This window comes from Pantherophis guttatus, chromosome 18, assembly GCF_059756535.1.
Source record: "Pantherophis guttatus breed Tessera chromosome 18, ASM5975653v1, whole genome shotgun sequence".
NCBI classification, from domain to species: domain Eukaryota; kingdom Metazoa; phylum Chordata; class Lepidosauria; order Squamata; family Colubridae; genus Pantherophis; species Pantherophis guttatus.
The window spans coordinates 7,582,394-7,607,288 of NC_142080.1; the positions used below are offsets into that span (position 1 = coordinate 7,582,394).

The window sequence follows — 24,895 nt, forward strand, 5'->3', positions numbered from 1 at the left end:
GGGCATGGGGATTTTGCAGTATCCTTCCCCCAGGAGTGGGGTGGGAATGGGGATTTTGCAGTATCCTTCCCCTGGAGTGGGGTGGGAATGGGGATTTTGCAGCATCTTTTCCCTGAAGTCAGGAGGGAATGGAGATTTTGCAGTATCCTTCCCTACGACAATTGAGCCTCATATTTCTGTTGCTAAGAGAGATGTTTATTCAAGTGGGTTTTGCCCCATTCTACGACTTTTCTTGCCACAGTGGTTACGTCAATCAATCACTGCAGTTGTTAAATAAGTTAACGTGGTTGTTAAGTGGAATCAGGTTTCCCTATTGACTTTGCTTGTCAGGTCGCAAGAGGGGAATCATCGCATGACCAGCGGGACACTGCCACCGTCGTAAATACGAGCCAGAGAGCTATCGTCGTCCTCGATGTTCAACTGAGCCTCAAATTCCCGCCGTTAAGCAAGAAAGTTACGAAGCGTCCCGTATGACTACTTTTCTTGCCAGCGTTGTTCACTGAATCCCTCCAGTTATTAAGTCAGTGACACGGTTGTTAAGTGAATCCAGCTTCCCCATTGACTCTGCTTCTCAGAAGGTCACAAAAGGAAACCATACGACACCCCCCCCCCCGGGGACACCACAACCGTCATAAATACGAGTCAGTTGCCAAGCAGCTGAATTTTGATGCCGCGACAGGGCAAAAAATGGCATAAAAATGGCCATAAATTCATCCGCTTTCATCTCTATTTTTTGTTGTTGTTTCTTTATCAAATTTATTTGCCGCCCATCAGGTGACTCTGAGCTCTGTTCAAGGCTCTCCATTCAAAGTAGACCCACCGTCTCTTGAGGCAGGCAGTTCCACCGGCCAACAGCTCTTACCAGCTCTACCCCTGAAGCAGTTGTCCTGGACGTCTCACTCAAAATCACCTTCCTTGTAATTGAAACTGGTTTCTTCTCCTGGTTTCTGGAACAGGCCTGAACAAATCCGCCCCGTCTTTGACACGGCCGCCCTTCAGACAGTTACGGACAGCTGTCATTCTCCCTGGAGCTTTCTCTTCTCCTGGGAAATCTGCCCAGCGACTCCGTCTATTTCTCATTTAATAATATTACGGTAGGCGAACATGATTTCCCGTCAAGAATGCTTTCCCCGTCGAGGTGGCCAAAATTCACAACCTTTGCACTTTGTTTGCCCCGAATCTGATCTCTGGGGGGTGGTAAAAAATGCACATTTCTGTCTTTTAAAAAAAATCTTTATTTTTTTTAAAAAAATTCAGAATCAATGATTATTAGCATTATTAGCATGTTGGGATGGTGGTTTTTAAATGCCGCCCGTTTCCCTTTCAGGGTTTGGAGTTTTATCAGCCTGGGCGGTCCCACGTGGCCTGTGGTTGGTGGATCAGAATAATATGAGTTGGAAGGGGCCTTGGAGGTCTTCTAGTCCAACCCGCTGCTCAATCTCTTCTCAGAACCCCGTCCCCACCCCAGCCCTGCGTCATGGGGGGATGTAAGGTAATCTTTTGCAAGGCAGTTGTTAAATAAGTTGTGCTCCGTTTTACAACCTTTTGTGCCTCGGTTCCCAGCAGTTGTTAAGTGAATCAGGCGGTCGTTAAAGCAGTTGAATTCCACCCATCTGAAAGCACGGCTAGGGAATTCTGGGAGTCAAAGTCTACCCATCTTCAAGTGTACCTACTGGAGAATTCTGGGATTTGAGGTCCTGCCCTCTTAAAGTTGCCATTCATCCATCTATCCATCCCTCCCTCCATCTCTCCCTCCCTCCATCTGTATCTCCATTCCTTCATCTTTCTCTCCATCCATCCCTCTCTCCATCCATCCATCCCTTCATCCCTCCATCTCTCTCCCTCCCTCTCTCCATCCATCCATTCCTCTCTGCATTCCTCCCTCCCTCCACTCACCCATCCAATCTCTCCAACCCTCCATCCTTCTCCCTCCCTCCCTTCCTCCTTCCATCCTTTTCTTGATCCATTTCTCTCTCCATCCATCCCGTCCTCTCTCCATCCATCCCTTCCTCTCTCCATCCATCCTTTCCTCTCTCCCTCCATCTCTCCCTCCCTCCTTCCTTCCATCCATTTCTCTCTCCATCCCTCCCTCCCTGCCTCCCTCTCTCCCTCCATTCACCCAAACTCTCCATCCCTCCCTCCCTCTCCCTCCTTTTCTCAATCCATTTCTCTCTCCATCTATCCCTCCCTCTCTCCATCCATCCATTCCTCTCTCCGTCCCTCCCTTCCTCTCTCCATCCATCCATTCCTCTCTCCACCCATTCCTCCCTCCCTCTCTCCCTCCCTCCTTCCATCCATCTCTCTCCATCCATCCATTCCTCTCTCTCTCTCCCCATGCACCCATCCAATCTCTCCCTCCCTCCCTCCATATCTCCATTCCTTCATCTTTCTCTCCATCCATCCATCCCTCTCCATCCATCCATTTCTCCTTCCCTCCATCCCTCTGTCCATCCATTCATCCATCTCTCCCTCCATCCCTCCCTCCACCTCACCATCTCTCCCTCCCTCCTTTTCTCCCTCCCTCCCTCTCTCCATCCATCCATTCCTCTCTGCATCCCTCCATTCACCCATCCAATCTCTCCAACCCTCCATCCCTCTCCCTCCCTCCCTTTCTCCTTCCATCCTTTTCTCGATCCTTTTCTCTCTCCATCCATCCCTCCTTCCTTCCATCCATCCATTTCTCTCTCCATCCATCCTTTCCTCTTTCCCTCCATCTCTCCCTCCCCCCTTCCTTTTGCAGCCCTATCCGCCCCGTGCGATGCCCGCCCTGCCGACTGCGGTACCCGGGCGAGGCGGCCGGAGGGCGCCCGTGTGCCAGGCGCTGCGCCTCCTCCGCGCCCTCGCTTCAAATGCCCATATAAGGGCAAATCGGGCTGCGGGAAAGGAGGCGCTGCCGGGGCTCGATCACACCTTATTTGGACTCGCTTCGCAGCCTCGCGGAAAGGAAGGCGGGCCGCTTTGTTTTCCGCTCCGGCGCTTCAGCCGCCTCGGCCCCCACTTCGCCTGCCCGCTGTCCGGGTTGCACAAGCAGCAAGCGTGCCCGTTGCACAAGCGCCCTCTCTCTCTCTCTCTCTCTCCATCATCTCTCTCTCTCTCTCTCTCCATCATCTCTCTCTCTCTCTCTCTCTCTCTCTCTCTCTCTCTCTCTTTTTCTTTCTCTGTCTCTCATTCTGTCTCTTTCGCTTTTTTCTCTTTCTCTCTTTCTCCCTCTCCCTCTCTTTCTCTTTCTGTCTCTCTTTCTTTTCCCTCTTCCTCTGTCTCCCTTTCTCTTTCTGTCTTTCTTTCTCCCTCTCTCTTTCTCCCTCTTTCTCTGTCTCCCTTTCTCTTTCTCCCTTTCTCCCTCTTCCTCTGTCTCCCTTTCTCTTTCTCTCTCTTTCTTTTTCCTTCTCCCTTTCTTTCCCCCTTTCTGTCTCTCTCTTACTCTCACTCTCTCTCTGTCTCTATTTCTCTCTCTTTCTGTCTCTCTTTTTTCTTTCTCTGTCTCTCATTCTGTCTTTCTCTTTTTTCTCTTTCTCCCTCTCCCTCTCTCTCTCTCTCTCTTTCTCTTTCTGTCTCTTTCTTTCTCCTTCTCTCCTTCTCCCTTTCTGTCTCTCTCTTACTCTTTCTCACTCACTCTCTCTGTCTCTATTTCTTTCTCTTTCTCTCTCTTTCTTTCTCCTTCTCTCCTTCACTCTTTCTCCCTCTTTATTTTCCCTCTTCCTCTGTCTCCCTTTCTCTTTCTCTCTCTTTCTTTCTCCTTCTCCCTATCAGTCTCTCTCTTACTCTTTCTCTCTCACTCACTCTCTCTGTCTCTCTTTCTCTTTCTCTTTCTTTCTCCTTCTTTTTTTCCCTTTCTGTCTCTCTCACTCTCTCTCTGTCTCTATTTCTCTCTCTGTCTATCTCTCTTTTTTCTTTGTCTCTCTCTCTTTTTCCCTCTCCCTCCCTTTCTCTCTCTCTTTTTGTCTCTCTCTTTTCTCTCTTTTTGTCTCTTTCTTCCTCCTTCTCTCTTTCTCCCGCTCTCTTTCTGCCTCTCTCTCTTTGTCCCTTTCACTCTTTCTTATTCTGTCTCACTCTTTCTCTCCCTCCTCTCTTTTTCTCCCTCTCTCTTTCTCTTTTTTCCCCTCTCCCTCTCTCTCTCTCCCACACACTTCCACACACTTCTGCGCATCGGTGCTTTTGCACAACTGCATTGAGGGAAGAGTGCGAAGGGGGTGGGGGAATAGAAATCAGGCCGGCTGGGTTTAAGAAGCCCATTTGAACCCGATCCGGGAAAGTTACGAGGTCAGCATCATGTGTGAACCCAGCTTCCTTTGCTCTGCGACTTTGCAACTCGCCCGCCCAATTCCTTCGCGCCTTTTGAAGCATCCAAGGAATCAGAAGAGAGCTGGAAGGGGCCTTGAGAGGTCTTCTAGTCCAGCTCCCTGCTCAAGCAGGAGATCCTATATATACCATTTCAGACAAGTGACTGTCTAGTCTCTGCTTAATAAACCTCCAGTGGAGCATCCACAATTTAGGGAGTTGGGAACAGGGTGGGGTGTGGGGTGGAGGATAGATGAGGCAGCCTGGGGTGTGAGCTGTCTTTGGTGTGTGTGTGCGATGCTTGAGATTCACAACTCCGAGAGCTTTGGTGGTGCAGCAGACTAAAGCATTGTTAAGTAACACCAGCTGCCTGCAATTACTGCAAGTTCAAATCTCACCAGGCTCAAGGTTGACTCAGCCTTCCATCCTTCCGAGGTAGGTAAAATGAGGACCCGGATTGTGGGGGCAATAAGCTGACTTTGTATAAATAAAAGAACACCGCTTGGGGGGGGGGGGGGCGAAAGCCCTGCTAGGCAGGTATATACAAAAGTATGAAGGCTATTGCTTAATGCATTGTAAGCCACCCTGAGTCTCCGGAGAAAGGGCGGCATATAAATCGAACCAATAAATAAATAAATAAATAAATATGTTGCTTTTCTGCAAGAATGGAAACCCAAGTCTCCATTTTTGCAGGAGGGGGGCTGGAAACTTCCAAAAGAGATGCCCTTTATGGCTCGGCAGGAGTGTGGGAAAACTTATATTTTTTGCAACAAAGAGAGAAACGAGCCAGTGAAGGAGATCTATGCAAAAGAATCCAGCACCACCAGGAAACTCATCGCGCTTTTAACTGAAAAGCGATGGGCGTTTCTTTTCTTTTTTTCCGCTCCTTTTGCTGGTGTGGCGTCTGTTCTATTTTTATTTTTAGCGGTGGTTTTTTCGGGAAGGAAAAGCTGAACCAGGCCCCAAGGTCTCTCACCGAGAAAATAGCTTCTCGGGCCCGCACGATGGGGTGACGATAAAGGAATTGAATGGAAGCAGACATTAAAAAGTTCCTTCGGCATCTCGCCGCAAAAAAAAAGTACCCTTTTCTCGCACAAAAGGCGGCTTTTGTGAGACGCCTCCGTTTTGTGCTCGCGGTCGCACAATGAGGCGATTCATCGGCCCACGAGATGGGCTGGCTTCACCCCACATGCCCAAGATTTGCGTGTGGGGGCAACTTCGGATGGTGGTTGCTTACTGGGTGATGGTGGGGGCCGAACAGCCGTCAGTGACAAATAAGGAACTTCATACAGCTAGTCCTCGACTTATAACAGTTCGTTTAGTGACCCTCCGAAGCGACAACGGCCCTGGAAAAAGTGACTTGACGACCGTTTTTTTCACACTTACGACCGTTGCAAGCATCCCCGTGGTCAAAATTCACGGACTCATATTTATGACGGTGGCAGTATCGCAACAACCTTCCGACCAGCAAACTCAACGGGGAAGCAGATTCATTTAACAACCGTGTGATTCATTTAATGACCGTGGCAAGAAAGGTCATCAAATGAAGTAAAAAATTCACCGTCTCGCTTAGCAGGGCTTCTTAAGGGCTGGAAGGGGCTTTGAAGGTCTTCTAGTCCAACCCCCTGCTCAAGCAGGAGACCCTATACCCCTGATGACGTACCTATGGCACGCGTGTCACAGGTGGCACGCGGAGCCGTATCTGTGGGGACGCGAGCGTTGCCTAGCTCAGCTCCAGTGTGCATGCGTATGCCAGCCAGCTGATTTTCGGGCCTTTTGAGCCCACCAGAAATTGGGAAATGGGCCGTTTCTGGCCTCTGGGGGTGTGGGGAAGACTGCTTTAGCCCTCCCCAGGCTCCTAGAAAGCCTCTGGAGCCTGGGGAGGGCAAAAAAACAGGCTTACCGGGCCCACTGTGCCATCACGTGCCGAAAGCAGGAGGAGCGCAGGGGGGGGTCGCGCGTGCATGCATGGGTGGAAATGGGAATGGGGAAATCCAATTGTTTTTACTACCGGTTCTGTGGGTGTGGCTTGGTGGGCGTGGCAGGAGGAAGATACTGCAAAATCTCCATTCCCACCCCACTCCTGGGGGAAGGATACTGTAATATCTCCATTCCCACCCCACTCTTGGTGGGAGGATATTGCAAAATCTCCATTCCCATCCCACTCCCAGGGAAGGATACTGCAAAATCTCCATTCCCACCCCACTCCAGGGGAAGGATACTGCAAATCCCCATTCCCTCCCCACTCCAGGGGAAGGATACTGCAAAATCTCCATTCCCACCCCACTCCAGGGGAAGGATACTGCAAAATCCCCATTCCCACCCCACTCTGGGGCCAGCCAGAGGTGATATTTGCCGGTTCTCCGAACTACTCAAAATTTCCGCTACCGGTTCTCCAGAACCTGTCAGAACCTGCTGGATTTCACTCCTGAGCGGTACTATTTCTCCCGCCTCTGCTTGGACAGTCAGTGAGAATTCTGTTTTGTTTTTTTTTAAACAATATACAGTATTGATTTCTATTCTGTGTTCGGATTCTGTGAGCATTTCACCAACCTGGGAAGAAACAGGGATGCTAATCTCTCCATTGGGACGTCTCCCTATTTGGGAAAACTGCAGTCATGGTTAAGAAAGGGGAAGGGGATCGGGCTTCCTTCCACCCGCTCTGGCCCCCTCCCTTCTTTTCTTTGTGCAGCAGCAAATTAAAAATTAATTGCAGGATGCAATCCTCTCTTTTTTGTGCTTTAGCCTTGGGGAAGTGGGCAAGGAGATAGGGAAAAGAAGGTTGATTTTCTTGTTCTTTTGTGGAGCTGCAAATTGTTTACCTGTAGCAAAAAAAACCCGACCTCTAAATGCTGCCCCTTCCCCATGAAAATATAGATGGCTGAAACAAAGGAAGTGGGGGGGGAAGGGAGGGGAGGGGAGAATAAGAAGCAGGTTGAATGAAATGAGGGAAGGGAAGGGGAAAAGACAGGAGGAAGGAAAGGGGAAAAAAGGAGAGGAGGCAGGGAAGGGAAAAGGACAAGAAGGAGGAAGGAAATAGGACAGGCGGAAGAGAAGGGAAAAAGACAGGAAGGAGGAAGAGAAAAAGACAGGAGGAAGGAAAAGGAAAAAGACAGGAAGGGAAGGGAAAAGGACAGGAAGGGAAAAAGAAAGGAAGGAGGAAGGGAAAAAGACAGGAGGAAGGGAAAGGAAAAGTACAGGAAGGAGGAAGGGAAGGGAAAAAAGACAGGAGAAAGGGAAGGGAAAAAGACAGGAGGAAGGGAAGGGAAAAAGATAGGAGGAAGGGAAGGGAAAAAGACAGGAAGGAAGAAGGGAAAAAAGACAGGAGGAAGGGAAAGGAAAAGTACAGGAAGGAGGAAGGGAAGGGAAAAAGACAGGAGGAAGGGAAGGGAAAAGGACAGGAAGGAGGAAGGCAAAAATACAGGAGGAAGGGAAGGGAAAAAGACAGGAAGGAGGAAGGGAAAAAGACAGCAGGAAGGGAAGGGAAAAGGACAGGAAGGAGGGAAGAAAAGGACAGAAGAGAAGAGAAGAGAAGAGAAGAGAAGAGAAGAGAAGGAATAAAACATAGTGGAAAATCCCGGGCAGAGGCCATAGCTTAAGAAATAAATGATTGCACAGCAAGGCTCCAATACCTTAACTCGGTTCCTGAATTACCCCACTTCCTGACCCATCAAGGAACCAAGCCCATTGTCTTTGCATAACCTCTTGAAAAAGTACCCAAGATTGGAGCCGTTGCAAGGTTTTAGCCCCGCTCCAGTGGCTGAGCCTTAAACCAGGTTAAGCAGGGACATAATCTTGGTCAAAGACCCATTTTTAATGCCCCCCTCCCCTCTTTTGTTCAAAGAGTGGTGGAGCGTCAAAAGGAGAAAAGGAAGAGGTAACTAAGGAAACCCCAACAGAAAATGATGCAGTAGCTGGATTGATGTTAAGCAGGGTTTTTGTGAATTCGGGCAGAGCCCAGTCAAAATATTTAGGGTATGCTTGTTTCTGCTTCACGCTCTTTTTAAGCTGGGCAGTTTTCCTGCTGGCAAACCAGAACCTTGTCTTTTTTTCCCTCCCTAAAAAGGGCATATAATTTATGAGTGCCCCCCCCCTCTCTCTTTCTCTCTTTTCTTTTTCCATAATAAAATATGGAGAACGGTTGCAGGAACTGGGCCTGGCTAGTCTAGGGAAGAGAAGGACCAGGGGAGGCAGGATAGCATCTTCCAATATTTGAGGGGCTGCCACAGAGAGGAGGAAGGGGGTCAAGCTATTCTCCAAAGCACCCGAATGCCGGACAAGGAATTGTGGATGGAAACTGATCGAGGAGAGATTCAGCCTGGAAATAAGGAGGAATTTTCTGACAGGGAGAACAATTAACCAGTGGAACAGAAGTTGCCTTTGGAAGTTGTGGGAGCTTCATCCCTGGAGGCTTTCAAGAAGAGACTGGACTGCCCATCTGTCAGAAATGGTGTAGGGTCTCCTGCTTCGGAAGGGGGTTGGACTAGATGACCTATAAGGTCCCTTCCAACTCTTTTGTATTCTGCCTTCCTAGTCTATGATTGGGAAAAAGCCAGCATTGGGGTAACAAGAGACTTTGTGAGCATGTTAAAATCTAATAATTCTATTTCTCTCTCTGTTGTTTTTTTTTTAATTCTCTTAGCAGGCTGTGGGGATTTTGCAAAAGGGTTTAAAACTGCAAAACTACGGCCTTCCTCGCTATACTTTTCAAACTTTCTCCTCTGCGGCATCGGAGAGCTGGTTTAGTTGCCTCTACTGGATTCTGATCAACCCTCGTCATTGGGGCAATCTTGGCTTTTCACCCATTGCGCTCATCTCCTGGAAATCTGGAGGAACCTGCTGTGTCCTATAGCCCAGTTTAGCGTTTATTTACCTTTCATTTTTATTTATTTTTCTAATTTATGATGAATTAGAGTAGACTCAGTCACTGTTCCCGCTTTGCTCCTCCCCCTCGTGTGGCAACAGTTCGTTTAGTGACCATTCCAAAGTTACAACGGCATTAAAAAAGGTGACTTATGACTGTTTTTCACAGTTACAAACCTTTCCAGCATCCCCAGGGGCACGGGATCCAAATTCAGATGCTTGGCAATTGGCTCATACTTATGACCGTTGCTGTGCCCCAAGACCACGCCATTTTTTGCGACCTTCTGATAAGCAAAATCAATGGGGAAGCCAGATTCACTTAACAACCAGGCGACTGATTTAACGACTGCAATAATTCACTTAACAACTGTGGCAAGAAAGGTCGTAAAATGGGGAAAATTTAACTTAACGAATATCTCACTGGACAACAGAAATTTTGGGCCCAATTGTGGTCATATGTCGAGGACTACCTGTCCAGTAAGACAAATCATCTGTCTTCACTGCCACAGACCTATAAAACGCATTTTTGTAAATCATGCTTTTGGTTAGGGTTATCTTGATCAAGGTTGTTGTTGTTTTTTCCCCAGCCTGTTTTCTTCATTTAAGCTTCAAGGCAACCTAGAAAACAATTTTAATTTGGATTAAGCATTAGCTTAGTGCTTTCCTTTTGAAGGAACGGTGGGTCAGCCCAGAAGCTGGTTTTTCCGTCTCTTGCTGCAGTGAGAGTTGTGTTAGCGATTAAAAATTGCTAAGTGAGCTGTTTTGCTCTCCTGAGGTTGCTGGTGGAAATATAATAAATCAGCCAATCAATAAAAGCCTACTTCCTTTTGACATTTAAAAATAACTTTTAAAAAAGGCTCTTGCGTTTTTTGGAGCAGAGAAGACCTTGCTTATGCTCAAATCATTACGGAAATGATTTTCAGGTGAAAATAAAGAAAAGAATCAGCAACTTTTCTCTTTCTTAGGTAAAAAAACTCTGCACTCTGCAGAAGCTCAACCCAGTTTTAAAAAAGTGTTTTATGATTTTTGAAACTGCCTTTCCCACTTTTTTGTGTGTGTTCTTATTCCTAAATCAAAGATCGTTCTTCCATGGTAAATGTTTTCCCATGGCTTTTTTAAAAATAAGACATCGGATAATTTCGAAAAAAAAGGTTTGTCACCTTGAAGTGCAAAAATCAAGTTGGGAGAAAAAGATGAACAAAGATCTGGGAGAAAAATACAAGATTTTTTCCCCCTTTTCTTCATTAAGATTCTGTAAATTGGGATTTTGCAACAGATCCCAGTATTATTTAGCAAGGAAAAAAGCAGTTAAAAATGTTCTGCACAAAAGCTTAGCCGTGCCTCTTGCATGAAGATTTGGGAATTAAACCAGCAGATAATCCGAAAAGCCTTTAATTTCAGAAAATAAGCCTCGAGTGACATCTTCCCCGCCCCTAAAAAAAAAATAAAAAAATCATTAATTCACTTTCTCCCAGACTTTCTCTTCCTCCCTTTTCAGTGCCTTTAATTAAAAAAAAAACTACATTTCCCATGTAACCCCGGGACTTCCCATGAGTCTTTTCCAGCGCCCACGAGGAGGCAGACGTGTGGGAGGGGGGCAAAAAAAAAAAAGACATATTTTGTTTTTAAGTTATACCCGACGGGACTCATACAGAATTATTTATTTAAAATAATAATAATTGGGCTTTTTTTTTTTTTAATGGCTGGTATGAAGGAAATGAGAAAGCCCGGGGAAAATGGCTTCCCGTTCCTATGGCAACGACCCCCCCCACACGCTCTGCTTTTTCGTCCCGCCCAAAACTCCATTCAACAAGAAAGAGAAAGGCAGCGGCGGCGATGCGCGTGGGGGGGGAGGGATAGTCGGACTCGCTTTCCCGACAGGCTCCGCGCCGCCGGACCGGAAGCGGCTCCTCCTCGGGCGGTGCCTTAAAGCGGAAGGGCCAAGGCGGGGCGTGGCCGTAGTTCCTTTCGGGCCTCGCCAGTCGCGCAGCGCCAGTCGAAGCCGCCGCGGAGCCTGACGAGGCCACCAAGCCGCGCCTCTGCCGCCTCAGCCCCGGACCGCCGAAAAGCACCGCCGCCTCTTCTTCTTTCTCTTCGCCGCCTCAACCGCCCGGCGCCATGGTAAGACCCGCCGGTTCGCCGCCCCCCCCCACAACTCTCCTCACACATCACCCCCCCCTCACGTTAGGCCGCCATCTTGTCTCCCGGCCGCCATTTTGTGGGGGCTTCCTCAGGGAAGCGGCGGGAGGGGGCAGTGAGGTGGGGGGGAGTCCCTATTTTGGCTTCCCTGAGGTATTTCATTCTCGCGGTGGTTTTTTTTCCCCCTCAGGACCCCCCCCATATTCCCTTTATATTCCCCTTTTTTCCCCTCTCCTTTCACACACATAATCCCCCCTTAGAGCTGCTTCTCACAATTTCTGTGTGTGGGGGGGGGTCTCCTTTCTTTCTCTCCCCCAACCCTGCAAGTCAGGGGGCTGAAGGGTGCCTGTGGGCCCCCCCCATCTTTTTCCTCAGTTGCCTTTCTCACCCCCTTTTTTTCCAATTATTTGGGGGGGTCTCCGCCCCCAAATATGAGGAGACTTGAAGTATCCTCTGTGCCCCCCCATATTCTTCCTCAGTGCCTTTTTTCCTTTTAATTTTTGGGGGGCCTCCACCCCCCAAGTATGAGGGAACATGAAATATCCTCTGTCCCTTTTTTCTCTGAATTTTTTGTGGGGTCTCCAGCCCCCCCAAACAGGAGGGGACATGGAAGTATCCTCTGTGCCGCCGCCCCCCCATTTTCTTCCTCAGTTTCTTTTTTTTCTCCCAATTTTTTTGGGGTTTCCTCCCCCCAAGTATGAGGGGACATGAAGTATCCTCTGTGGCCCCCCCTCTCCAAATCTTAGAAAGAATGATTCATTCTTCCCCCTCCCCCGTTGATGACTTCTCCCAGTTTCTGGGAGGTGGGGGGGTGTCTCCTTTCTCCCTCCCCCCTGTAAATCAAGGGGGGGCTATAGGAGTATCCCCATAGCCTTTGTGGCCCCCCCCAAATCATCATCTCCCACCCTCGGACCTGTTTCCCAATTTGTGGTGGGGGTGTCTCCTTCCCCTCCCCCCCAAATTGTAAGGAGACGTGAAGCATCCCCATGGCTTCCTCTGTGCCACCCCCACCTTCAAAGAAATGATTCCTTCTCTCCCCCCCCCATCCAAGCTCCCTCTAATGCCTTTCCTAGCAATGGGTGAGAAGCCAAAAAATGCAACCCCTTTGCCCCATCTTCCTTTCCTTATCCTCATCTTTTCCCTTGAGGGGGGGGCGGTTCCCCCCTAAACCTGAATGCCCCACCCCCACTGTATTTCCTGCTCAATTTCATTTCCTGGCCCAAAATTACCCTCTTTTTACCTTTTTTTTTGCCCTCCCCCCAATTAGAAACTCCTTAATGTACTCTCTTAATGTCTTCATTTCCCTCCCCTCCCCTTAATCTTTTCAAATGGGGAGGAAGGGGTCTACTACTCCCCCTTCCACATTTCTCTCTCTCTCTCTCTTTTTTTTTTTTTGGCATGGTTTTGTCGCTAGCCAGCTTTTGGGCGATCTGGTGGCTTTTGGGGGTGCATTCACACAACACACACACACACAGAGCGAAAGTGCTATGCTCATTTGATCACTCCCATCCCTGGGATTCATTGGCCCTCCCCAAGATGGCTGGAAGACAAGGGGCTCATTATCCCCGGCCACACATGGCTGAGAAAGGATGGCCCTTGTGTGTCTTTGGCACGCCTACATCTCTAAAGGGCTGTGTGCATGGTACAATCGAGGCAGGAGAGGAACATGGGCCGCCACAATCAGAGAGGGATGGGTACTCCTTTCAGGGGATGATGGGAACTATAGGCCGGGTCACCATTGAGGGAGCACTCCCGCTCTGTGATGTGAGTTTTAACAGTGGGAGTCCCTCCCCAGTTCTCACGTTCCAAGGTCCATATATGGGAAGAGAGAGAATATCCCTCTGTGTTTGTGAGTGTATTTAAGAGAACAAAGAGTATGGAATTACCATGTACCTGTACTATTGTTTCAGGAAGCCCCCACCCTCCTAAATTTTGTCCTCCCCCCCACATCTCAATCTACACCTTGACCTCGCTCCCTCTCTCCCCTGCCCCACCTCCCCCCCCAATTTTCCGCTCTGGCCTTTCAGTGCCGCTGTCTCTTTCCATCCCCCCCCCTTGCTTCTGGGTTGAGTAAGGGGTTGGACTAGAAGACCTCCAAAGTCCCTTCCAACCCATATAATTCTACGGTCGGCAAATTCCCACCCCCACCCCAGGCTTCCAACTATGCAATTTTGAATTCTTTTCCTCCATCTCGAACATTTCTCTTTGCAGCCACCCGTTCCCCCCCCTCCTCTCTCTGCGGCAGGGCGCCACTTCCCTTTCTGCAGCCCAAGCACCATCTGGCAGCTTCGGGCCACCTGCTCTTTTCGGCCTGTACTTTTTCCCCCCTCCCCAGTAAGCTATGATGGCAAGCTACGATTCCTTCCAGCGAAATCTGGAAGAGGGGATTGCCAAAGGCAGTCCTTGGTATTCCCTTCTTTTCTCTCTCTGGGCTGGTGCCACGCCTAGCTCTCCTGCCTTCAGTCGGAGCCGAGTTTGCCTCCGGTTGGCTCGTCTCACGAGGGTGGGAGCTTCCTCTTCGGCCGGCATCCTTCTGAAAGGCTTGCTTTTAATGAAAAGCTTGATGCAGCCAGCTGGAGGAAAGTATCCCTTTCATCCTGCTTGGTTTTTCCCAACAGACTCTTCAAACTTTCCCTGGCCTCTGTAATCACGATTTTATGCCCCCCCCCCCCCCCCGGGGGGTGGAGAGCTGTCGAAACACACAAACCCTATTCTGGCTTCTTGGTTGCCACAATTGGCTGGCCTCCTGCCCTGAACAAATAATCCGATCCCACGTTGGCCCAGCCCTAACAACGTTGTGCGAACTCGGCTATCCTGAAAATGGGTCTTCTACAGAGAGATTTTGATCAGTCAATCAGTTCCCTTTTCCGCAGCCAGAGTTTGCGCTCGGTGGGAAGGAAGTTGCAGAGATAGGGGCGGTGCAGTCTTTTGTGGGCAATCCATTCCTTGTCTTGGTATAACAGAATCGGAAGGGACCTCGGAGGTCTTCTAGTCCAACCCACTTTACACCATTCTGGACAAATGGCTGTCCAGTCTTTTCATAAAAACCTCCAGCGATGGAGCACCTTCCCAATTTCTGGAGACAAACTTGATTGTTCTCATTTGTCAGGAAATTTTTCCTTCGTCTTCAGTTGCTTCTCTGCCTTGATTTCCATCCGTTGTTTCTTGTTCTGCCTTCAGGTGCTTTGAAGAATAGCTTGACCCCCTCTTCTCTGTGGCAACCCCCCAAATATTGGAATATTGTGCAAAAACAGGGTAGAACATTTGAAGAGCATCCCGGCTACTAGTTAGTTAGCTGTGCTTTCTGGTTTAGCATATGATGTGAACCTCGTGATGGGCAAACCTGATTTAACAAACGGTGACTGTTACACTTAGCATGTGCCTGGGATTTCCCACGCCTTCCTTACCTGTCGTAATCTTGTACAGGGGACATCGACTTGGGAACACAAGGCTAGAATTTCCATTGTTAAAACACGGTCATTAAGCGGGTCACGTCTGATTTTACAATCTTTTTCTGCCGTGGTGGTGAAGTGAATCACTGCAGGTGTTTAAGGGAACATGGCTTCCCCCATTGCTTGTCAGAAACCACTTGGGAAGGGCGCAAACGATGATCAGGTGACCCCCACCCCCGATGCCCCAGCCATCATAAATGCATGTCGGTTTTGATCCCATAGCTGTGGAGATGCTACTGCGGTCAACAGAAAACCGATCAGAAGTCACTTTTTCCAGTGCCGTTGTAACTTAAACAGTCACTAAATGAATGCTTATAAGTCGAGGGCTACCTAGCGGGGGAATTCTGGGAGTTGAAGTCCACCCATTGCCCAGGTTGAGAAGCAGCACTGGTGCATTCAGTACTGGTTGTTCTCAACTTACAACAATTTGTTTAGTGACCGTACTTAGACCGGCACTGGAAAAAGTGACTTTGGACCATTTTTTTTTTCACACTAATGACGTGATTAGTGAGCAGGGTCATGTGATTTACATTGGGATGCTTGACACCTGATTCACATTTATGACAGTTGCAGTGTTCTGGGGTCACGTGATCCCCTTTTGCGACCTGACAAGCAAAGTCAAGGGTGGGAGGGGAGCTGGATTCACTGACTAATTTTAACACCTGCAGTGATTCACTTAACAGATGTGGCAAGGAAAGTTGTAAATGGGGCGAAGCTCACTTAATAGACACCGCCCTTAGCAGCATACATTTTGGGTTCAGTTGTGGTTGCAAGTCGAGGACTTCCTGTACTGTGGCACCCTCATTGGGGTCCGTCGCTGAGTGTTTCTCCCCTTGGTGTCGTCTCCCCTGCCCAGGCCTCTGGGGTCACCGTCTGTGACAAAGTCATCCAGGTGTTCAACGACATGAAGGTGCGCAAACACGCCCCCCAGGAGGAGCAGAAGAAGCGCAAGAAGGCCGTCATCTTCTGCCTGAGCGAGGACAAGAAGAAGATCATCCTGGAGGTCGGCAAGGAGATCCTGGTGGGCGACCTGGGAGACACCGTCGATGACCCCTACCTGCACTTCGTCGCCATGCTGCCCCCCAGCGACTGCCGCTACGCCCTCTATGACGCCACCTACGAAACCAAGGAGAGCAAAAAGGAAGATCTGGTCTTCCTCTTCTGGTGAGGCTTCCTTCCCTCCTCCTCCTTCCTCACTCTCTTCCTCCTCCCTCCCTCTTTCTCCCTCCTCCTCCTTTCCTTCCTTGCTCTCTTTCTCCTCCCTCCCTCTTCCTCCTTCCTTTCTTCTTTGCTTTCCCCTTGCTCTTTGTCTTCCTTTCCTCCTCCTTTCCTTGCACTCTTCCTTCCTCCCTTTTTCTCTTTCCTTCCTCCTTCCTTCCTTGCTCTTTCTCCCTCCCTCCCTCCTTTCTTCTTTGCTTTCTCCTCCCTCCCTCCCTCACTCTTTGACCTCCTTTCCTCCCTCTTTCTCCTTCCTTCCTGTGTGGCCATGCTCCCCACCCCCCTTCAAAGACCCTTTTCCCAGTGACTAAAGGCTGAATACTTTGCGCAGGCAAGCTTCCTGCCCTATTCCGGGAGTTTTTCTGATGGTCATTAATCCAAGTCTTTCAGAGGCATGAGTTGGACTAGAAGACCTCCAAGGTCCCTTCCAACTCTGTAACTCTTGTTACTCTGTTATTCTGAGTTGCCTAGGCTGCCCCCTTGCTGGGGAGTGAGGACTGGTGCCTTATCACCAGCCTCTTGTCTGAATTGGCGGGTTCATCCTTCCTAAACCAAAGCTGCTTGGCTGTGTGCCATTAAGGAGGTGATTTTCCTCCATCAGCATATGAGGTGGGATACGGCCACGACTGGCCTCTCCCAGATTGGTACAGAGAGCTCTGTGTCTGTGTGTCTGTGTTATTGAGCTCTCCTCCCCACCTTTAAAATTAAAGCACTGTAGGAAGACCGCCCCATATCCTGCCTGATCTCCTCTCCCTCCTAACCTCGGTACCTGGGGAATAGACTTCTAGACGGCTGCTTCACTCCCAGTATGTTAAGCTGGGGCGAGAAAACAATAATTAAGTTGGGATGATCTGTATAATTGAGGACCTGGAGAGGGTGTGTATGTGTCTGGGGCTGGGCTGGCTTGCAGCTTCTCGTCCATCTCAGTTGGGGCCTCCCTGAAAAGAATGCACAGGTGAGGGTCTCAACCACAACCTGCTGTCCTCCAGTCTTCCCATAAGCGATTTAATTTTAAAGATGCACCTCTTGACGGCAGGTTTGAGGCCCGGTCTGAAGGTGGGGAAGCTTCTTGGCTCCCCGTGTTAACCTCTCCCAAGCAGCAAGGCTCATGCTGGGTTAGTTAGTGGGTGATGTAGAGTTCATGTGAAGTGCTCCTCCTCCTGAGAATGCCCCCATTTGAGCCATGGTGGCACAGTGGTTAGAGTGCAGCATTGCAGGCTAATTCTGCTGACTGCCAGCAGTTTGATCCTCACCGGCTTGAGGTTGATTCAGCCTTCCATCCTTCCGAGGTCAGTAAAATGAGGGCCCAGATTGCTGGGGGCAAGAGGCTGACTCTGTAAACTGCTTAGAGAGGGCTGTAAAACACTGTGAAGCGGTATATAAGTCTACGTGCTATTCCCTTTCCTTCCCTCCCTCCGGTTAAAATGCATTATTGGCAAGCAAATTGCCCACTGCCAGGAGTTCGATCCTGATCGGTTCAAGCTTGACTCAGCCTTCCGTCTTTCTGAGGTAGCTAAAATCAGGACCCGGATTGTTGGGGGCAAGAAGCTGACTTTGTAAACCGCTTAGAGAGAGCTGTAAAGCACTAATGAAGCGGCATGTAAGTCTTAATTGCTATTGCTATTTGGGGGATTTATTAATGAATGACCTCTTCCACATTTGCTTCCTTTTGAAAACCCTGCTCCTTCCACAGCATCAATACAGGAACTAGAGTCGCCTCATAGGGAGATACGGGTAGCATAAAACGCTTAATAAGTGAAAATAAAATGGCAAAACTGGCAGGGAAATGGTGGTGGGCAGGAGGCCAGTAACATACCCGGTGCGTGAAAGCTTTTGTCTCTCTCCCTGCAGGGCGCCCGAGAGTGCTCCTTTGAAGAGCAAGATGATCTACGCCAGCTCCAAGGATGCCCTCAAGAAGAAATTTCCAGGTGAGAGCCGGCAGGTGTGAGCACAGGTAGAGGCAGGGCTTGTACCACCAGGGTTCTGGCTGGCTGCCCGTTGGGGCTCAGGGATGACAGGTTGACCCAGTTTGAATGCCCGTAGCCGTGGCTTGCCCTCAAATCGATCTCTTCCCTGGACATGTCGGCATCTTACTTGACGGATGCCCAGCGTGAGGAAGTTCTCTTTCTCGGCTCCCCATTGGCCGGAGGAAGGCCTAACGCCTGCAGTTAGAAACCGGAAGCGAGTTTTTTTCAATAAAAAAAAAGAAACCGGAAGCGAGTTGAATTGAAATACAGGCAGTCCCTGATTTAACAACAGTTTGTTTAATGACCATTCGAAGTTCCAACGACACTGGAAAAAAACAACACGACACTGGGCTGTTTTTCACACTTTAACATTTACAGCCTCCCCTTGGTCACCTGATCAGGCAACGGAGTCGTATTTTATCCCAGGGTCGCGCGATCCCCATTTGTGACCTTCAGGGAAGCCAGGTTCACTTAACAACCGGTGGTTATTAACAAATGCAACGATTCCCTTAACAACAAAATAAAACGGGGCAGAGAGCTCGCTTAACAAACGTTTGGCTTCAGCGATGTACATTTGGGGGGCTCCGTCATAGTCATAAGTCAAGGACTACCTGTAATATCCCAGTTTGGACTGATTCCTCTGGACTTTTAACCCCCCTACTTTTAGGAAAGGCTCTGGGATATACAAATTATATTAAATAAATAAATAAATATTGTGACCTGATTCTGAATCAGGCGTCTTAAAACCTCAGGGATCTTTTAGCGTCCCAAGTCAACCCAGTCTTCTTACTTTCTTCCCCGCCCCATGTTGAACTTCTACTGCAAGTAGTCCTTGACTTATAACCATTCACTTAGCAACCATCCAAAACGATACCGGCACTTGAAAGGAAGTCACTTAAGTGTTAGTCCTATCGTCTCATCCCCTCCGTCGTGCGATCACACAATTCGGGTGCTTGGCACACTGGCGTGTATTTATTGACAATTGTCAACGAGGGCCCCAAGGCTACGGAGATCGCCGTCTGCGGCTTCTGACAAAAGCCAGTGGGTGGAAGCCAGGTTGGCTTAACGACCGCGCGATTGACTTTTGCAACCACAGGGGTTAACCACCGTGGCAAGAATCATAAAACGGGGGCACAGCTCACTTAGCAGCGGCCTTACTTAAAGATGGAAATTCCTAGTCCCAATTGTTGTAAGCCGAGGACTAAGCTGTACAGCCAATTTGGATCTTTCTGACAACCCCCCCCCCTTTTCTACCTGTTTCAAAGGCAGACTTCCCCTTTTTCCAGCATCAAGGAAATGCTGGGGATTTAAAAAGTTGGAGATGAGTTACGATTGGCTCCTCCAGTTCTGGTTGGGGATTCTGGGGTACATCTGCCTCCCCTTTTTCCCAGCAGCTTAATCTCCCAGTGGAAGTATTGGGTTGTGTGTGACTTGATAGGAAAAGCGGGAGCTTCAAAATATTTTGGTTTTCCAGCATTTAAATTACTTTTCTGGAGCCAGGATTCTGTTCTCTGGGGGCTCTGCTATGGGGGGCAGAGGGAAGGGGTCAAGAGCCAGTGAGGGATCGGAGATAATGGTACAAGGCAGAGCTGGGTATTTTACGGCCCCCGGGTTCAAATCCAGCCCTTTGGCTCGTCCCCGTCTGGCCCTGACTGACTTGCATGGTTCACAGGTAGTCCTCGACTTATGACCACTTTCTGTTGCTAAGTGGGACATTTGTGAAATGAATTTGGCCTCCTTTTTCCGACCTCTTCTTGCCCAAGATGTTAAGTGAATCACTGCCAATGTTAAGTTAGCAACTCGGTTAAATGAATCCGGTTTCCTTATTGACTCTGCTTGTCGGAAGGTCGTAAAAGGGGACCACGTGACCCCAGGACACTGCAACTGTCATAAGTACGAGTCAGATGCCAAGCGTCTCGTATTTTGATTATGGGGATGCTACGACGGACATAAGTATTTTTTTTAAAATGGTCATTGCTCACTTTTTAACTGCTGTTTTAACTTTGAGCGGTCACTCAATGAACTATTTGTAAATTTGGCTACCTAAGTACTTTTAGGTTTTGTTTTTTTTTTAAAAAGACATTTTTATGGTCCCAGGCTACATGCAGCCGTATGGCTGTCCCTATCTGGGTCTGCGTGGATTGCTTTTATTATGAAGGACTCTGCAAATGGTTATTTATAATTTAGTATATTTGCACCCGTCCATGCCTACACATCTTCTCAGCCCTATCGGTGTGGTTCTCTGCCACCGTCCCAGTTTCTCACGCGGCCCCTTGGGAAAATAAATTGCCCGTCCCTGGTATCCTGCCTTGAGCGGGGGGGGGGGGGGGGGGTGTTGGACTAGAAAACCTCCGAGGTCCCTTCCAGCTATATCATCAAACAACCCCATAATTTTATTTATTTTATTTATTTATTTATTCAATTTCTATACCGCCCTTCTCCCGAAGGACTCAGGGCAGTGAACAGTTAAAATAACATACATATAAAATGTGAATATAAGATGATTAAGCCAATTTGGTTCATCGGTTAAGAATTTTCAGCATAAAGATTTAGAAAAATTAGAAGAGATTTATGCCAGCCCGGCTTGGTGAAATAGAAAGGTCTTAAGTACATGACGGAAAGTACGAAGATCTGGGATAATCCCTTTATAGGTGGAGTCTGGGCAAATGAATGGAGCTGAGTGTTTCCTGGCCGAATGCCCTTCCTGTTGCCGATGAGGAGTTTTGTTCGGCAGATCTATTCTCATTGTGCCCCGAGAAATACCTGCCTCTACCTAGGATCGAACTCCCTTCCAGTGTATGAGTCCAATAAATCTGAATACCCAACCTTAGGTGCCGGAGTGGGGACAACCCCCATACCCCCCCCCAAAAAAATCTCACCCCTCCTTTCTCTCCCTCCCTCACAGGGATCAAGCACGAATGGCAAGCAAACGGCCTAGAAGACATTAAAGACCGCCAGAGTCTAGCGGAAAAGCTGGGAGGCAGCTGCGTCATCAGCTTGGAGGGCAAGCCTGTGTGAGACCCCCTCTCCTCCCTTTTCCCGGGTCCCCTGTCGTGCCAGTGACTCTGGAGCTTCCATGTTAATGGCCCCATGCTACTGTTGGGGGTGGGGTTGGGGGGGTTTTCCTTCCTTTTCTCGGTTCCATTCCAATTATTATTTTTTTTCTGCCTTCTCATCTTCCCTGGCCTGGTGCTCTCTCTCTTTCTTTCTTTCTTTCTCTCTCTCTCTCCTCCTGTCTCTGCAGCTGGCTTGCAGCCTGCTGTTCAAATTTGCCAAACGTGCTACAGTTTTTCTTTCCCCCCCCCCTCTATTCCTCTCCAGCTCCTTTCCCTCCTTCCTTCCTTCCCTCTCTTTCTCTCTCTTCCTCCGTCCCCCCTTTCAAACCCTTGTGACATTCCGAAAGGAGCCTCTTCCTTGGTTTTCTTTGGTCCACCTGCTTCCTCCAGTTCTCCTCCTCCTCTTCCTCTCGAGGGTTAGGGGGCGGCGGCGGTAAGCAGCCAATGGTTGGGAATCGACGGGGACCCGAATTTCCAGAATTAAGTCCGTTTTTCCAGTGTGTACAAAAAAAGAAAAAGGGTGTGTTTTTTTAAAAAATGGATCTCTGTACGCGTGTGTGTTCTTTTTTTTTTTTTTTTTTTCCCCACAAGAAAGTGTGGAATGGCAACTTGCGTTCCCCGGGCCCCCCTCCCTGTGATCAACTTCCTCTCCCCTTCCTCTTTAACTCTCCCTCCCCTTAACTACTGCCATAGTAGCTCTGTGCTTTTGTCTGTAGTACCGTGTACAAATAAAATATTGTGGAAAAAAAAAACAGTTGCACCCAACTCTACGTTGGGGGGTGGAATTAACAAACTCTATGGAAGCAGCACCACCAAGAACCTGAATTCAGTAATAAAAAAAATAATAATTCTAACTTTGCCGCCTCGCCTGGTTTTATTGGCTCGGGGCGGGGGAAGAGGCTGACGTCGAAATCCTGGGTGGGTTAATCTCTTTGTCGACGGAGGGAAATAACTCGTAGCTCAGGGTTGAAGGGTGGCGTCCTTGGGGCTCTCTTGAGGTTGTAGGCGTTTCATGACCCATCTAGGGAACGTCATCAATGCTAGAAGGGAGAGGGTTGTGCAGGGAGGAGGAGGAGGAGGAGAATGAGGAAGAATATTGATTCTTGATGGTCTCTGAGCTCAGTTTTCTTGCAGATGTTTCAGGACCCAACTAGGGAACATCATCAGCGCTGGAAAGGGAGTTGGGTTTGCTGCAGAGGCCCCCCCCCTTTTTTTTTTGTACTGATGATGTTCCCTAGTTGGGTCATGAAACAGCAAGGGACCTACACCAAATGTCCTTTTTCCTCCCCAGTCTCTCTAGGGTTTTATCTCCCAGTTCTGGAAACATCCCACACCCCACCCCTCCAGAAACTAAACAATTCAACTTTGAAATTTTGTGCATTTTAAGGTTAGCGTTACCCACCCACCCACAGACCACACCAGTGGGTTTTTCTTTCTCCTCCTCTTTTAAATCCTACATTTGGTTAACCCCTGTGTTTGATTGAAGCCAGCGAACGATTTGGCCTTCTAAATAAAATTTGGAAAAAGCAACATCCCACCTGTTTTTAAGAACGGATTTTTCCTCTTAAATCTTAAAATCCTCAACTTTGCACGTATGGACTTCAACTCCCAAAATCCCCCCTGGGAGTTTGAAGTCCACCCATTTTCATGGTTGAGAAACACCACTCTTGAAGTTTCAGGCAGGCAGGTGGGCAAATTCAATTTAAAAGCTTCTTTGAACATAGTTAATATCTAACCAGGTTGCCTTCGGGGTTGGGAGTAAATCTCCAGCAATAGCTAACCTAGATTTTTGTCTCCAATTTCACCAGATTTCCATGCAGGCCGAATACAAGTCTCACTTCCTTCTCTCAACCATCCAGGTTCTAAATCTTGGTAAAAAGTTGTGTTGTTTTTTTTTAAAAAAATCTATTGTGAGGAAACTCCGATTGGGTGCAGTTTTTTGCAGAAGGTAAACAGCTTCTAAGCCAGCTTGTGAGATGATCATGGTTCTCCCAAGGCTTGACACAGTCTTAACAATGATTAATTTAGTGGCTCTTGAAAGTTACAAAAAACCCTGAAAAAAGTCCATTTACGATCCTTTTTCACACCACCGTGGCAGCATCCCCACCCCAGATCATGTGATCGAAATTCAGACGCTTGGCCACCGACTCCTATTTATGACCGTGGCAGCGTCCCGCGATCCCCTTTTGTGACAGTCAATGGGAGAAGCCAGATTAAATTTAACCAGTCGTGTTTACTAACTTAACACGGTTTAAGTGGTAAGAAATGGGGACGCAAAACTCAAACCTGTCTCGCTTAGCCACAGAAATGTTGGGCTCCCATTTTGGTCATAAGTCGTAAGGCCTGTAAAAGCGGACAACCGTGAGTCGAGGACTATAGAGGAGACTGGGCCGTTCTAACGTTGCAAAGAAGTCCCGGTTAGTCAAGAGCCACCCTTCCTATTTGCGAAAGGTGGGTTCCTTAAGCCTGGCGTCGTGACTCAACGGCACAGTCTCCCAGGGACGGGCCCTCATTAAGAACTCTTGGTTCTAATGAAATAATCTCAGTTTATTTCTGGGAATGCCATCAAAAAGCTCAGAATTATCTTGCTTTCGGCTCCTTGGGTGCGGCTTAATCCGGTTCCTGCAGCCCCTCCAGGTGAGACCAAAGTCCTGTCTGGGTGGGGCCCTGCAATCATTCACGGCGCCTCGGGCACCCTGGAGCTGAATCACCTTGGCGCAGCCCGGCTCTTCCACCTGGCTGGTACGGCAAGCGGAGGCACCAGGCAGATGAGGAGAAGCCGGGTCTGGCCGTCCTGATGATGATGATGCCCTTGGAATTAAACCACCCACAAATCCCTGCAGGAAGAAATCCCACCTCTCAAGGCTCGTGTGGACATCTCCCTTCAGAAGGGAATATATTTATCTCAACTGGGAGGTTCTCTAGCAGACTCCTCCTTTCTAGCACTGATGATGTTACCTCGTTGGGTCATGAAACGTCTGCAAGAAAACCACCAAGCTCAGAGACCACCAAGGACCCCATAGTCGTCATCCTCCTCCTCCTCCTCCAGAACCCCTCCCCAAATGTCTCTGGGACTGCCCCCTTCACGCTCGTAACACAAAAACTATTCCACAATGTTCTCGTTTGCCTCCGCTCTATCCTCCCAACCATCCTGCGAGGTAGGCCTTAGAAATTCACCAGTCCTTTGGCATCATCCTGAAGGATGGTTGCATTTAACGAGGTGGAATAATTCCTACGGGAAAAAGATTCCATTTAAATAATGACTCTTGGACAGTTCGGAAGTGCTTAGCAATGATAGCTTAGCTATTTCATTATAGACTTTTACAAATTGCGAAGACCTGTGTGTGTTTGATGGGAAGAAGTTAAGAGCACCGAAGCTGGTGTTATTCAAAATTCAACTGAAAACGAGTGAATTATTTCGGACAGCGCAAACTGACTTTAAAAGGAAGATAAGAATATTTATACGTTGCACAAAATCCTTAATGTGGGTGATTTGGGTTTGGGCTGGGCATAAGAGGCAGACCTGGCCAACCATGGTTTGTTCAATAAACTGGCTAGGGAAACAGCTTTGATAAATATATAACTATATATTTAAATATAGAAATATATCTATATAAATATAGAAAACATATATATTTATTTATATATATTTATATTTATTTATATGTAAACAATGTATATTATATGTAAACAGAGTCCCTTGGGAGTTGGGTGGCATAGAAATGCGACAAAATAAAATAATAAAATAAATAAACAATAAAAATATGTTTTTAAAAAAGGAACTGATATATTACTGTAGGCAAAACAACTGCTCCAATAACGTGATTATTTTTTGGCTTATTTCTTGGGGGGAAAAAACCTCAGATTCCTCCTGTCTTTTCCCACTTTGATATCCAGTTCCCACGGCATGCGTTGAGTTCAA

At 48.3% G+C, this 24,895-nt stretch overlaps 1 protein-coding gene across 1 annotated transcript; it reads left to right on the forward strand.

Annotated features, from left to right (window-relative positions):
• Positions 1 to 10,937: 10,937 nt before the first annotated feature.
• On the forward strand, positions 10,938 to 21,827 carry CFL1 (cofilin 1). The gene is made up of 4 exons (XM_034404628.3): positions 10,938 to 11,262; positions 15,589 to 15,896; positions 17,802 to 17,878; positions 20,823 to 21,827. Exons 1-4 carry the CDS (start codon positions 11,260 to 11,262, stop codon positions 20,933 to 20,935), a joined length of 501 nt encoding a protein of 166 aa, XP_034260519.1. The 5' UTR covers positions 10,938 to 11,259; the 3' UTR covers positions 20,936 to 21,827.
• The last annotated feature ends 3,068 nt before the right edge of the window (positions 21,828 to 24,895 follow it).